Source organism: Scyliorhinus torazame, chromosome 24 (assembly GCF_047496885.1).
Source record: "Scyliorhinus torazame isolate Kashiwa2021f chromosome 24, sScyTor2.1, whole genome shotgun sequence".
NCBI lineage: Eukaryota > Metazoa > Chordata > Chondrichthyes > Carcharhiniformes > Scyliorhinidae > Scyliorhinus > Scyliorhinus torazame.
Genome location: NC_092730.1, coordinates 21,364,139 through 21,379,138, shown reverse-complemented (window position 1 = coordinate 21,379,138; position 15,000 = coordinate 21,364,139). Strand labels below are relative to the sequence as shown.

Below are 15,000 nucleotides of genomic sequence, written 5' to 3'. Positions count from 1 at the left end.
TGTGCGAGTGTGAGTGTGTGTGCGAGAGTGAGTGTGTGTGCGAGTGTGAGTGTGAGTGTGTGTGCGAGTGTGAGTGTGTGTGCGAGTGTGAGTGTGAGTGTGAGTGTGTGTGCGAGAGTGAGTGTGTGTGCGAGAGTGAGTGTGTGTGTGAGTGTGTGTGCGAGTGTGAGTGTGTGTGCGAGAGTGAGTGTGAGTGTGTGCGCGAGTGTGAGTGTGTGTGCGAGAGTGAGTGTGTGTGCGAGTGTGTGTGAGTGTGTGTGCGAGAGTGAGTGTGAGTGTGTGTGCGAGGGTGAGTGTGTGTGCGAGTGTGAGTGTGTGTGCGAGTGTGAGTGTGTTCGAGTATGAGTGTGAGTGTGTGCGAGAGTGAGTGTGTGTGCGAGAGTGTGTGTGTGCGAGTGTGTGTGCGAGTGTGAGTGTGTGTGCGAGAGTGAGTGTGTGTGCGAGAGTGAGTGTGTGTGCGAGTGTGAGTGTGAGTGTGAGTGTGTGTGCGAGTGTGAGTGTGTGTGCGAGAGTGAGTGTGTGTGTGAGTGTGAGTGTGTGTGCGAGTGTGAGTGTGTGTGCGAGAGTGAGTGTGTGTGCGAGTGTGAGTGTGTGTGCGAGTGTGAGTGTGAGTGTGTGTGTGAGTGTGAGTGTGAGTGTGTGTGCGAGTGTGAGTGTGTGTGCGAGTGTGAGTGTGAGTGTGTGTGTGAGTGTGTGTGCGAGAGTGAGTGTGTGTGCGAGAGTGAGTGTGTGTGCGAGTGTGAGTGTGTGTGCGAGTGTGACGCACACTCACCTTGGAGCAGACTCGGCGGTTCCGTCGTGTCCACACCACGATTATTTTGTCGGGTTGCCTGTGGGGAGAAGGAGATGCTCGTTAGTCCTCGTGTCAAACACGCTGCGCACCGCTGGAGCCCGAATACATGCTGAGCGGTGTCCCCGCCACAGGGGAGGTCCCCAGCTGTACCACTAACGCTTAAATGCCCCTCCTTCCCCAGTACGCCTCCCACACCCCGCCCCTTCCACGCAGATCCACCATCTTCACGCCACCCATCCCGAGACAGACCTCCATCAGGGGCGTCCCAGAGTGCTTTACTGTCGATGAGGTCCCGTCACAAATCACAGCTGTCACCTGGGAAAGGCCGCAGTGGCCATTTTGTGCACAGTCAGATCCCACAGCCAGAACATTGATACTGAACAAGCACGCCCGTCAGTGAGGTCGGGCTCAGAGTTAATATTCGGCCCAAGACACCAGAGGAACCGCCCCCTGCTCGTCCCACTGCCCGTCCCCACACGTGTCCTTGCACCACACCCTATGACCGTGCAGCACTCCCTCAGTACTGACCCTATGACCGTGCAGCACTCCCTCAGCACTGACCCTCTGACAGTGCGGCACTCCCTCAGTACTGACCCTCTGACAGTGCAGCACTCCCTCAGTACCGACCCTCTGACAGTGCAGCACTCCCTCAGTACTGACCCTCTGACAGTGCAGCGCTCCCTCAGTACTGACCCTCTGACAGTGCAGCACTCCCTCAGTACTGACCCTCTGACAGTGCGGCGCTCCCTGAGTACTGACCCTCTGACAGTGCAGCACTCCCTCAGTACTGACCCTCTGACAGTGCAGCGCTCCCTCAGTACTGACCCTCTGACAGTGCGGCACTCCCTCAGTACTGACCCTCTGACAGTGCGGCGCTCCCTCAGTACTGACCCTCTGACAGTGCGGCACTCCCTCAGTACTGACCCTCTGACAGTGCGGCACTCCCTCAGTACTGACCCTCTGACAGTGCAGCACTCCCTCAGTACTGACCCTCTGACAGTGCAGCACTCCCTCAGTACTGACCCTCTGACAATGCAGCACTCTCTCAGTACTGACCCTCTGACTGTGCAGCGCTCCCTCAGTACTGACCCTCTGACAGTGCAGCACTCCCTCAGTACTGACCCTCTGACAGTGCGGCACTCCCTCAGTACTGACCCTCTGACAGTGCGGCACTCCCTCAGTACTGACCCTCTGTCAGTGCGGCACTCCCTCAGTACTGACCCTCTGATAGTGCAGCACTCCCTCAGTACTGACCCTCTGACAGTGCGGCACTCCCTCAGTACTGACCCTCTGACAGTGCAGCACTCCCTCAGTACTGACCCTCTGACAGTGCGGCGCTCCTTCAGTACTGACCCTCTGACAGCGCGGCACTGCCTCAGTACTGACCCTCTGACAGTGCAGCACTCCCTCAGTACTGACCCTCTGACAGTGCGGCACTCCTTCAGTACTGACCCTCTGACAGTGCGGCACTCCCTCAGTACTTTGAGGGGGCGGGGTTCAAATCCGGGACTTTGATGTAATGGAGGCTCCTCACTGCTGATTGGGTGGCGCAAGCTGGTTCTGGCGGAGGCGCGTGCTGGGAAGGCCTGCTGCCTCGGAGAGGCCTCAGGCCTCAGGCTGGCTAACTGCCGGCCCAAGGAATTGCCAAGCCAGCAAAAAAGCTGGAGAGTCTGTGGCCGGAGGGGAGCGTGGTCAGAAAGCTGAAGAGATCATGGGCTGAAAAGTGAGTGGCTGGTGGGACTGGAGTGTAATCGACTGGACCACCCCAGCAGGCTTCAAACGTGGCCCTGTCCACACCGCCTGCCGTTTTGTTTCCTTGACAATGCTCCTCTGCTCCGCCGTCCCCATGGCGACCGGCTGCACTGTCAGAGTGTCAGTACTGAGGGAGTGCCGCACTGTCAGAGGGTCAGTACTGAGGGAGTGCCGCACTGTCAGAGGGTCAGTACTGAGGGAGGGCTGCACTGTCAGAGGGTCAGTACTGAGGGAGTGCTGCACTGTCAGAGGCTCAGTACTGAGGGAGGGCTGCACTGTCAGAGGGTCAGTACTGAGGGAGGGCTGCACTGTCAGAGGGTCAGTACTGAGGGAGTGCCGCACTGTCAGAAGGTCATTATTGAGGGACTGCTGCACTGTCAGAGGGTCAGTACTGAGGGAGTGCTGCACTGTCAGAGGGTCAGTACTGAGGGAGTGCTGCACTGTCAGAGGGTCAGTACTGAGGCAGTGCCGCCCTGTCAGAGGGTCAGTACTGAGGCAGTGCCGCCCTGTCAGAGGGTCAGTACTGAGGAGGTGCTGGACGGTGAGAGGGTCAGTACTGAGGGAGCGTCGCACAGTCAGAGGGTCAGTACTGAGGGAGCGCCGCACTGTCAGAGGGTCAGTACTGAGGGAGTGCTGCACTGTCAGAGGGTCAGTACTGAGGGAGTGCTGCGCTGTCAGAGGGTCAGTACTGAGGGAGTGCTGCACTGTCAGAGGGTCAGTACTGAGGGAGTGCCGCACTGTCAGAGGGTCAGTGCTGAGGGAGTGCCGCACTGTCAGAGGGTCAGTACTGAGGGAGTGCTGCACTGTAAGAGGGTCAGTACTGAGGCAGTGCCGCCCTGTCAGAGGGTCAGTACTGAGGGAGTGCCGCACTGTCAGAGGGTCAGTACTGAGGGAGTGCTGCACTGTAAGAGGGTCAGTACTGAGGCAGTGCCGCACTGTCAGAGGGTCAGTACTGAGGGAGTGCCGCACTGTCAGAGGGTCAGTACTGAGGGAGTGCTGCACTGTCAGAGGGTCAGTACTGAGGGAGTGCTGCACTGTCAGAGGGTCAGTACTGAGGGAGTGCTGCACTGTCAGAGGGTCAGTACTGAGGGAGTGCTGCACTGTCGGAGGGTCAGTACTGAGGGAGTGCTGCACCGTCAGAGGGTCAGTACTGAGGGAGTGCTGCACTGTCAGAGGGTCAGTACTGAGGGAGTGCCGCACTGTCAGAGGAGGGCTCCTTGCGACACAGCTCGGGGGAAAGTCAGAGGTCAAACGGAGCTGGGGTCCGTGCTCAGCGGCTTGGCTGGAGTTGTCTGTGTGTTCAGGGGGCCCCGGCCTAATTAGGCTGCCTTTCCCTGTGAGCAGAGCTCGCCCTCGTGACCCGAGCTTCCTGCGGTGGCTGTGGTTAGCCTCCGCCACAAGCGGCTTATCGGCCGGGCCCAGGCAGGGGCGTGTACCCGTCGCTGCCTTTGCTCCGGCCCACTCTTCACTGCCAACACCCCCTCTCAGGGTGTGGACGCAGCCGGCAAAGTATTGCCCACTCCCCCTTCTAACCCACTGATGGCCCCTCTGCCGAGGCTGCGTCGGACGGCGTTGGTTTAGCACGGGGGTGAAACGCTGGCCAGACCGAAGGGAGTTGGCAGATTTCTTAAATGACAACTTTGAACCAGATGTGTTTTGAGACCATAAAACCATAAGATATAGGAACAGAATTAGGCCACTCGGCCCATCGAGTCTGCTCCGCCGTTCAATCATGGCTGATATTTTCTCATCCCCATTCTCCTGCCTTCTCCCCATAACCCTCTGACAATGCAGCACCCCGTCAGTACTGACCCTCTGACAGTGCAGCACTCCCTCAGTACTGACCCTCTGACAGTGCGGTACTCCCTCAGTACTGACCCTCTGACAGTGCGGTACTCCCTCAGTACTGACCCTCTGACAGTGCAGCACTCCCTCAGTACTGACCCTCTGACAGTGCAGCGCTCCCTCAGTACTGACTCTCTGACAGTGCGGTACTCCCTCAGTACTGACCCTCTGACAGTGCAGCGCTCCCTCAGTACTGACCCTCTGACAGTGCAGCACTCCCTCAGTACTGACCCTCTGACAGTGCGGCACTCCCTCAGTACTGACCCTCTGACAGTGCAGCACTCCCTCAGTACTGACCCTCCGACAGTGCAGCACTCCCTCAGTACTGACCCTCTGACAGTGCGGCACTCCCTCAGTACTGACCCTCTGACAGTGCGACGCTCCCTCAGTACTGACCCTCTGACAGTGCAGCACTCCGTCAGTACTGACCCTCTGACAGTGCGGTACTCCCTCAGTACTGACCCTCTGACAGTGCGGCACTCCCTCAGTACTGACCCTCTGACAGTGCAGCACTCCCTCAGTACTGACCCTCTGACAGTGCAGCGCTCCCTCAGTACTGACCCTCTGACAGTGCAGCACTCCCTCAGTACTGACCCTCTGACAGTGCAGCACTCCCTCAGTACTGACCCTCTGACAGTGCAGCACTCCCTCAGTACTGACCCTCCGACAGTGCAGCACTCCCTCAGTACTGACCCTCTGACAGTGCGGCACTCCCTCAGTACTGACCCCCTGACAGTGCAGCACTCCCTCAGTACTGACCCTCTGACAGTGCTGCACTCCCTCAATACTGACCCTCTGACAGTGCAGCACTCCCTCAGTACTGACCCTCTGACAGTGCAGCACTCCCTCAGTACTGAACCTCTGACAGTGCAGCACTCCCTCAGTACTGACCCTCTGACAGTGCAGCACTCCCTCAGTACTGAACCTCTGACAGTGCAGCACTCCCTCAGTACTGACCCTCTGACAGTGCGGCACTCCCTCAGTACTGACCCTCTGACAGTGCAGCACTCCCTCAGTACTGACCCTCTGACAGTGCAGCACTCCCTCAGTACTGACTCTCTGACAGAGCGGCACTCCCTCAGGACTGACCCTCTGACAGTGCGGCACTCCCTCAGGACTGACCCTCTGACAGTGCAGCACTCCCTCAGTACTGACCCTCTGACAGTGCCGCACTCCCTCAGTACTGACTCTCTGACAGTGCGGCACTCCCTCAGTACTGACCCTCTGACAGAGCGGCACTCCCTCAGGACTGACCCTCTGACAGTGCAGCACTCCCTCAGTACTGACCCTCTGACAGTGCCGCACTCCCTCAGTACTGACTCTCTGACAGTGCGGCACTCCCTCAGTACTGACCCTCTGACAGAGCGGCACTCCCTCAGTACTGACCTTCTGACAGTGCAGCACTCCCTCAGTACTGACTCTCTGACAGTGCGGCACTCCCTCAGTACTGACCCTCTGACAGTGCAGCACTCCCTCAGTACTGACTCTCTGACAGTGCGGCACTCCCTCAGTACTGACCCTCTGACAGAGCGGCACTCCCTCAGCACTGACCCTCTGACAGTGCGGCACTCCCTCAGTACTGACCCTCTGACAGTGCAGCACTCCCTCAGTACTGACCCTCTGACAGTGCGGCACTCCCTCAGTACTGACCCTCTGACAGTGCAGCACTCCATCAGAACTGACCCTCTGACAGTGCAGGGCTCCCTCAGTACTGACCCTCTGACAGTGCGGCACTCCCTCAGTACTGACCCTCTGACAGTGCAGCACTCCCTCAGTACTGACCCTCTGACAGTGCAGCACTCCCTCAGTACTAACTCTCTGACAGTGCAGCACTCCCTCAGTACTGACCCTCCGACAGTGCAGCACTCCCTCAGTACTGACCCTGCGACAGTGCGGCACTCCCTCAGTACAGACCCTCTGACAGTGCAGCGCTCCCTCAGTACTGACCCTCTGACAGTGCAGCACTCCCTCAGTACTGACCCTCTGACAGTGCAGCACTCCCTCAGTACTGACCCTCTGACAGTGCGGCACTCCCTCAGTACTGACCCTCTGACAGTGCAGCACACCCTCAGTACTGACCATCTGACAGTGCAGCACTCCCTCAGTACTGACCCTCTGACAGTGCAGCACTCCCTCAGTACTGACCCTCTGACAGTGCAGCGCTCCCTCAGTACTGACCCTCTGACAGTGCAGCACACCCTCAGTACTGACCCTCTGACAGTACAGCACTCCCTCAGTACTGACCCTCTGACAGTGCAGCACTCCCTCAGTACTGACCCTGTGACAGTGCAGCACTCCCTCAGTACTGAACCTCTGACACTGCACGGCTCCCTCAGTACTGACCCTCTGACAGTGCAGCACTCCCTCAGTACTGACCCTCTGACAGTACGGCACTCCCTCAGTACTGACCCTCTGACAGTGCGGCACTCCCTCAGTACTGACCCTCTGACACTGCAGGGCTCCCTCAGTACTGACCCTCTGACAGTGCAGCACTCCCTCAGTACTGACCCTCTGACCGTGCGGCACTCCCTCAGTACTGACCCTCTGACAGTGCAGCACTCCCTCAGTACTGACCCTCTGACAGTGCAGCACTCCCTCAGTACTGAACCTCCGACAGTGCGGCACTCCCTCAGTACTGACCCTCTGACAGTGCAGCGCTCCCTCAGTACTGAACCTCTGACACTGCACGGCTCCCTCAGTACTGACCCTCTGACAGTGCAGCACTCCCTCAGTACTGAACCTCTGACACTGCACGGCTCCCTCAGTACTGACCCTCTGACAGTGCAGCACTCCCTCAGTACTGACCCTCTGACAGTACGGCACTCCCTCAGTACTGACCCTCTGACAGTGCGGCACTCCCTCAGTACTGACCCTCTGACACTGCAGGGCTCCCTCAGTACTGACCCTCTGACAGTGCGGCACTCCCTCAGTACTGACCCTCTGACAGTGCAGGGCTCCCTCAGTACTGACCCTCTGACAGTGCAGCACTCCCTCAGTACTGAACCTCCGACAGTGCGGCACTCCCTCAGTACTGACCCTCTGACAGTGCGGCACTCCCTCAGTACTGACTCTCTGACAGTGCAGCACTCCCTCAGTACTGACTCTCTGACAGTGCAGCACTCCCTCAGTACTGACCCTCTGACAGTGCGGCACTCCCTCAGTACTGACCCTCTGACAGTGCGATGCTCCTTCAGTACTGACCCTCTGACAGTGCAGCACTCCGTCAGCACTTACCCTCTGACAGTGCGGCACTCCCTCAGTACTGACCCTCTGACAGTGCAGCACTCCCTCAGTACTGACCCTCTGACAGTGCAGCACTCCCTCAGTACTGACCCTCTGACAGTGCAGCACTCCCTCAGTACTGACCCTCTGACAGTGCGGCACTCCCTCAGTACTGACCCTCTGACAGTGCAGCACTCCCTCAGTACTGACCCTCTGACAGTGCAGCACTCCCTCAATACTGACCCTCTGACAGTGCGGCACTCCCTCAGTACTGACTCTCTGACAGTGCAGCACTCCCTCAGTACTGACCCTCTGACAGTGCGGCACTCCCTCAGTACTGACCCTCTGACAGTGCAGCACTCCCTCAATACTGACCCTCTGACAGTGCGGCACTCCCTCAGTACTGACTCTCTGACAGTGCAGCACTCCCTCAGTACTGACTCTCTGACAGTGCAGCACTCCCTCAGTACTGACCCTCTGACAGTGCGGCACTCCCTCAGTACTGACCCTCTGACAGTGCAGCACTCCCTCAGTACTGACTCTCTGACAGTGCGGCACTCCCTCAGTACTGACTCTCTGACAGTGCAGCACTCCCTCAGTACTGACTCTCTGACAGTGCTGTACTCCCTCAGTACTGACCCTCTGACAGTGCAGCACTCCCTCAATACTGACCCTCTGACAGTGCAGCACTCCCTCAGTACTGACTCTCTGACAGTGCTGTACTCCCTCAGTACTGACCCTCTGACAGTGCAGCACTCCCTCAATACTGACCCTCTGACAGTGCGGCGCTCCCTCAGTACTGACCCTCTGACAGTGCAGCACCCCCTCAGTACTGACCCTCTGACAGTACGGCACTCCCTCAGTACTGACCCTCTGACAGTGCGGCGCTCCCTCAGTACTGACCCTCTGACAGTGCAGCACTCCCTCAGTACTGACCCTCTGACAGTGCGGCACTCCCTCAGTACTGACCCTCTGACAGTGCGGCACTACTTGCTGACATTTGACTGGTGACGAAACCCGGGGGTGCCACATGGGTACCGTGGGTGCGTTAGTAACCGGTTTCCTCTGGTGCTGGGGTGAAGGGTCACCTTGCCCTTGGCATTTTGCTGTTGAACACATACCGGAGACAGCTGAGGATTTGCTTTTAATTCTTTGGCGACAGCTGGAGGCGAGTTATCACTTGTTGCTGCCGTTCCCCCTCGCTGGCATGTGTCATGTTGGTAAACTTTAGAGGAATAACTGGTTTGACTGCTGCTCGGCATTTGGCCAATGACCTATTGCCTAGTGGAGAATCCCCTGAATCCCTCTACTGCCCCACGCGTCGCCCTCTCCTGCCACCCCACGCGTCGCCCTCTCCTGCCACCCCACACGTCACCCTCTCCTGCCACCCCACACGTCACCCTCTCCTGCCACCCAACGCGTCACCCTCCCCTGCCACCCCACACGTCGCCCTCTCCTGCCACCCCACATGTCACCCTCCCCTGCCACCCCACATGTCACCCTCTCCTGCCACCCCACGCGTCACCCTCTCCTGCCACCCCACGCGTCGCCCTCTCCTGCCACCCCACACGTCAACCTATCCTGCCACCCCACACGTCATCCTCTCCTGCCACCCCACGTCACCCTCCCCTGCCACCCCACACGTCACCCTCTCCTGCCACCCCACACGTCACCCTCCCCTGCCACCCCACGCGTCACCCTCTCCTGCCACCCCACGCGTCGCCCTCCCCTGCCAGCCCACGCGTCACCCTCTCCTGCCACCCCACACGTCACCCTCCTCTGCCACCCCACACGTCACCCTCTCCTGCCATCCCACACGTCGCCTTCTCCTGCCACCCCATGCGTCACCCTCTCCTGCCACCCCACGCGTCACCCTCTCCTGCCACCCCACGCGCGCCCTCTCCTGCCACCCCACGCGTCACCCTCTCCTGCCACCCCACGCGTCACCCTCTCCTGCCATCCCACGCATCACCCTCTCCTGCCACCCCACGCGTCGCCCTCTCCTGCCACCCCACGCGTCACCCTCTCCTGCCACCCCACGCGTTGCCCTCTCCTGCCACCCCACGCGTCACCCTCTCCTGCCACCCCACACGTCACCCTCTCCTGCCACCCCACGCGTCATCCTCTCCTGCCACCCCACATGCCACCCTCTCCTGCCACCCCACATGCCACCCTCCCCTGCCACCCCACGCGTCGCCCTCTCCTGCCACCCCACTCGTCACCCTCCCCTGCCACCCCACATGTCATAGTACCCTGCCACCCCACGCGTCGCCCTCCCCATCACCCCACACGTCACCCTCTCCTGCCACCCCACACTTCACCCTCCCCTGCCATCCCACACCTGACCCTCCCCTGCCACCCCACACGTCACCCTCCCCTGCCACCCCACTCCTGACCCTCCCCTGCCACCCCACACGTCACCCTCCCCTGCCACCCCACACGTCACCCTCCCCTGCCACCCCACTCGTCACTCTCCCCTGCCACCCCACACGTCACCCTTCCCTGCCACCCCACTCGTCACTCTCCCCTGCCACTCCACACATCACCCTCTCCTGCCACCCCTCTCCTTACCCTCCCCTGCCACCCCACTCGTCACCCTCCCCTGCCACCCCACATGTCACCGTACCCTGCCACTCCACATGTCACCGTACCCTGCCACCCCACACGTCACCCTCTCTTGCCACCCCACACGTCACCCTCCCCTGCCAACCCACACGTCACCCTCCCCTGCCACCCTCCACGTCACCCTCCTCTGCCACCCTACTCGCCTGCCCCCTCAGAAGGATTCAATATGGAACCTCTGGATATTTTAGGTCCTGAATGGGAGCGGGTGGAGGGGGACCCCGTTCTCTCTCTGACTCTCTCTCTCGGTCTCTCTCCATCCCTTTTTCTCTCTCTCTCTCTCTCCCTCCCTCCCTCCCTCCCTTCCTCTCTCTCCTTCCCTCCCTCTCTCCCTCATTTTCCCTCTCTCTCTCTGTCTCCCTCTCCCTCCTCTCTCTCTCTGTTTCTCTCCCTCCCTCGCTCTCTGTCTCTCTCTCTCACTATGTCTCTCTCTCTTTGTCTCTCTCACTCTCTTTGTCTCTCTCTCTCTCTGTCTCCCTCTCTCTGTCCTCTCTCACTTTGTCTCTCTAATTGTCTCTCTCACTTTGTCTCTCTAATTGTCTCTCTCACTCTCTCTCTTTGTCTTTCTCACTCTCTCTTTGTCTCTCTCACTCTCTGTCTCTCTCTCTCTGTTTCTGTCTCCCTCTCTCTCTCTGTCCCTCTCTCTCTCTCTGTCTGTCTCCGTCTCTCTCTCTCTCTCTCCCCCTCTCTCTCTCTCTGTCTCCGTCTCTCTTTCTCTCTCTCTCTCCCCCTCTCTCTCTCTCCAGCGATTAGTGTCCTGGCCCCACATTTCCCTCTTGACTGGTTAGTGGCAGCCACCAGGCTATGACAACAACACCAACCTGCATTGATATAGCACCCGTCAGCAGAGCAAACACCCCAAAGCTCTTCCCCCGTGCCCCATCCACACAATGGGACACGAGCTCCCTCACTCCGTGTCCTAGATCCTCCAGCCCACAGAAACGGTCCGATCCACTCTCTCCAATCCCTACAGTGCAGCAGGAGGCCATTCGGCCCATCGAGTCGGCACCGACCCTCCGAAAGAGCAGCCAAACCCAGGGCCCTATTCATGTAACCCCACCTGACCTTTGGCCACTAAGGGTCAATTGAGCACGGCCAATCCACCTAACCTGCACATCTTTGGACAGTAAGGGGCAATTTAGCACGGCCAATCCACCGAACCTGCACATCTTTGGACAGTAAGGGGCAATTTAGCACGGCCAACCCACCTAACCTGCACATCTTTGGACACTAAGGGACAATTTAGCACGGCCAATCCACCTAACCTGCACATCTTTGGACACTAAGGGACAATTTAGCACGGCCAATCCACCTAACCTGCACATCTTTGGACACTAAGGGACAATTTAGCACGGCCAATCCACCTAACCTGCACATCTTTGGACACTAAGGGACAATTTAGCACGGCCAATCCACCCACCTGCACATCTTTGGACACTAAGGGACAATTTAGCACGGCCAATCCACCTAACCTGCACATCTTTGGACACTAAGGGACAATTTAGCACGGCCAATCCACCTAACCTGCACATCTTTGGACACTAAGGGCAATTTAACACGGCCAATCCACCTAACCTGCACATCTTTGGACACTAAGGGGCAATTTAACACGGCCAATCCACCTAACCTGCACATCTTTGGACACTAAGGGACAATTTAGCACGGCCAATCCACCTAACCTGCACATCTTTGGACACTAAGGGGCAATTTAGCACGGCCAATCCACCCAACCTGCACATCTTTGGACACTAAGGGACAATTTAGCACGGCCAATCCACCTAACCTGCACATCTTTGGACACTAAGGGGGAATTTAGCACGGCCAATCCACCCAACCTGCACATCTTTGGACACTAAGGGACAATTTAGCACGGCCAATCCACCTAACCTGCACATCTTTGGACACTAAGGGACAATTTAGCACGGCCAATCCACCTAACCTGCACATCTTTGGACACTAAGGGACAATTTAGCACGGCCAATCCACCTAACCTGCACATCTTTGGACACTAAGGGGCAATTTAGCACGGCCAATCCACCTAACCTGCACATCTTTGGACACTAAGGGACAATTTAGCACGGCCAATCCACCTAAGCTGCACATCTTTGGACACTAAGGGACAATTTAACACGGCCAATCCACCTAACCTGCACATCTTTGGACACTAAGGGACAATTTATCACGGCCAATCCACCTAACCTGCACATCTTTGGACACTAAGGGGCAATTTAGCACGGCCAATCCACCCAACCTGCACATCTTTGGACACTAAGGGGCAATTTATCACGGCCAATCCACCTAACCTGCACATCTTTGGACACTAAGGGACAATTTATCACGGCCAATCCACCTACCTGCACATCTTTGGACACTAAGGGACAATTTAACACGGCCAATCCACCTAACCTGCACATCTTTGGACACTAAGGGACAATTTAGCACGGCCAATCCACCTAAGCTGCACATCTTTGGACACTAAGGGACAATTTAACACGGCCAATCCACCTAACCTGCACATCTTTGGACACTAAGGGACAATTTATCACGGCCAATCCACCTAACCTGCACATCTTTGGACACTAAGGGGCAATTTAGCACGGCCAATCCACCCAACCTGCACATCTTTGGACACTAAGGGGCAATTTAGCACGGCCAATCCACCTAACCTGCACATCTTTGGACACTAAGGGACAATTTAGCACGGCCAATCCACCCAACCTGCACATCTTTGGACACTAAGGGGCAATTTAGCACGGCCAATCCACCCAACCTGCACATCTTTGGACACTAAGGGACAATTTAGCACGGCCAATCCACCTAACCTGCACATCTTTGGACACTAAGGGACAATTTAGCACGGCCAATCCACCTAACCTGCACATCTTTGGACACTAAGGGACAATTTTGCACGGCCAATACACCCAACCTGCACATCTTTGGACACTAAGGGGCAATTTAGCACGGCCAATTCACCCAACCTGCACATCTTTGGACACTAAGGGACAATTTAGCACGGCCAATCCACCTAACCTGCACATCTTTGGACACTAAGGGACAATTTTGCACGGCCAATACACCCAACCTGCACATCTTTGGACACTAAGGGGCAATTTTGCACGGCCAATACACCCAACCTGCACATCTTTGGACACTAAGGGACAATTTTGCACGGCCAATACACCCAACCTGCACATCTTTGGACACTAAGGGACAATTTAGCACGGCCAATCCACCTAACCTGCACATCTTTCGGGACTGTGGGAGGAAACCGGAGCGCCCGGAGGAAACCCACGCAGACATGGGGAGAACGTGCAGACTCCGCACAGTCACCCGAGGCTGGATTGAACCTGGGGGGCGGATTGTCCGACCCCTCATCGGGTCTGAGACCTGCCGGTGGGGTGGCGTGAATCCAGCCCCCGCCGTCCGCCGAAGTCCTCGGCACCGAAAATTCGGCGCGCCCCCCCCCCCCCCCACCGGCGATCCTCCGTCCCGCGATGGGCCGAAGTCCCGCTGCTGTCGTGCCAGTCCCGCCGGCGGGAATCAAAACCACCTCCCTTACCAGGGACTGGCGGCGCGGGCGGGCTTCGGGGTCCTGGGGGGGGCGGGGGAGGGGGGGAGGGCGCGGGGCGATCTGGCCCCGGGGGGTGCCCCCGCGGTGGCGTGGCCCGCGATCGGGGCCCACTGACCGGCGCGCGGGCCTGTGCCGTGGGGGCCTTCTTTTCCTTCCGCCTCGGCTACAGCCTCCACCGCGGCCGACGCGGAAGTGACCCCCACCCCCTGCGCATGCGCGGGGATGACGTCTGCGGCCGATGTCCCACACGTTGACATCTTTCCTCAGATAAGGATAGCGATACCGTCCACAATACTCCAGATGTGGTCTCGCCAACGCCCTGTACAACTGACGCAGAACCTCCCGACGTTTAGATTGAACTTCCCTCGCGCTAAGCGATAACCCCCAATGGTAACCTTCAGGCGACGCTTCAGATCTGCAACACTTGCCGTCGCTTCACCCCAGCCTTCTGTGAGCCACACACCCGGTAGCCCAGCCGCCTCTGCGTCTCACCCCTCTGCGTCTCACCCCTCTGCTTCTCACCCCTCTGCGTCTCACCCCTCTGCCATCTCACACCGTTCAGGTAATATCTCTATTTACCCTGCCAGAAAAATGGACCATTTCACCTCTTGCCACATCGCGCGCTCCGCCTGCCAGATTTGTGTCCACGCGCGTAACCCGCCCCCTCCTCCTCACGTCCTCTTCACAACCTACTGTCCTACCTGCCCTTGTGGCCCCAGCAAATTTAGCCCCCACTCCGTCAAATCCCGTCCTCGATATAAATTGTAAATTGAAACTCTTCTCCTCAGGGGACCCCTGACCCCAACTGCTGCGACCTCCGACCCCAACTGCTACCTGCTCCCCCCCCCCCTGTAATGGCCGTCCGCGCTGACCCCGGTTCGTCGGGACTAGAGGAGAATCCAGTATTGTCACCTGCTACCCCCCAAGCAGCTCCCGCCCCCCCCCCCCCCACCGCTGCCAGCTATAACAGGTTACTTAGCCTCAGTACCCTCCCCCTCCCCCCCCACCTGCCCAAATACAAACGGGGAGGTGGCGGGGAGGGGGGAAGGTACGGATCGTCCGCGATCCTTCTGGATGTCGGAATGGGTTCGAAGGGCTGAATGGCTCCCGTTCCTGTCTTGAGGGTTGAGCAATGCCGCGATGCCCCCCTTGGCCGCACGGCCGGTCCGAATTCGCTCGAGGGGCAAGGGGACCC

At 58.4% G+C, this 15,000-nt stretch overlaps 1 protein-coding gene across 1 annotated transcript in view; it reads right to left on the bottom strand.

Annotated features, from left to right (window-relative positions):
• Positions 1–15,000, bottom strand: part of LOC140399955 (EH domain-binding protein 1-like) — a 153,074-nt gene that overhangs the window by 107,646 nt on the left and 30,428 nt on the right. Inside the window, 1 exon segment of the mRNA XM_072489449.1 lies at positions 773–830. Within this exon segment, the coding sequence (XP_072345550.1) occupies positions 773–830 (58 nt within the window).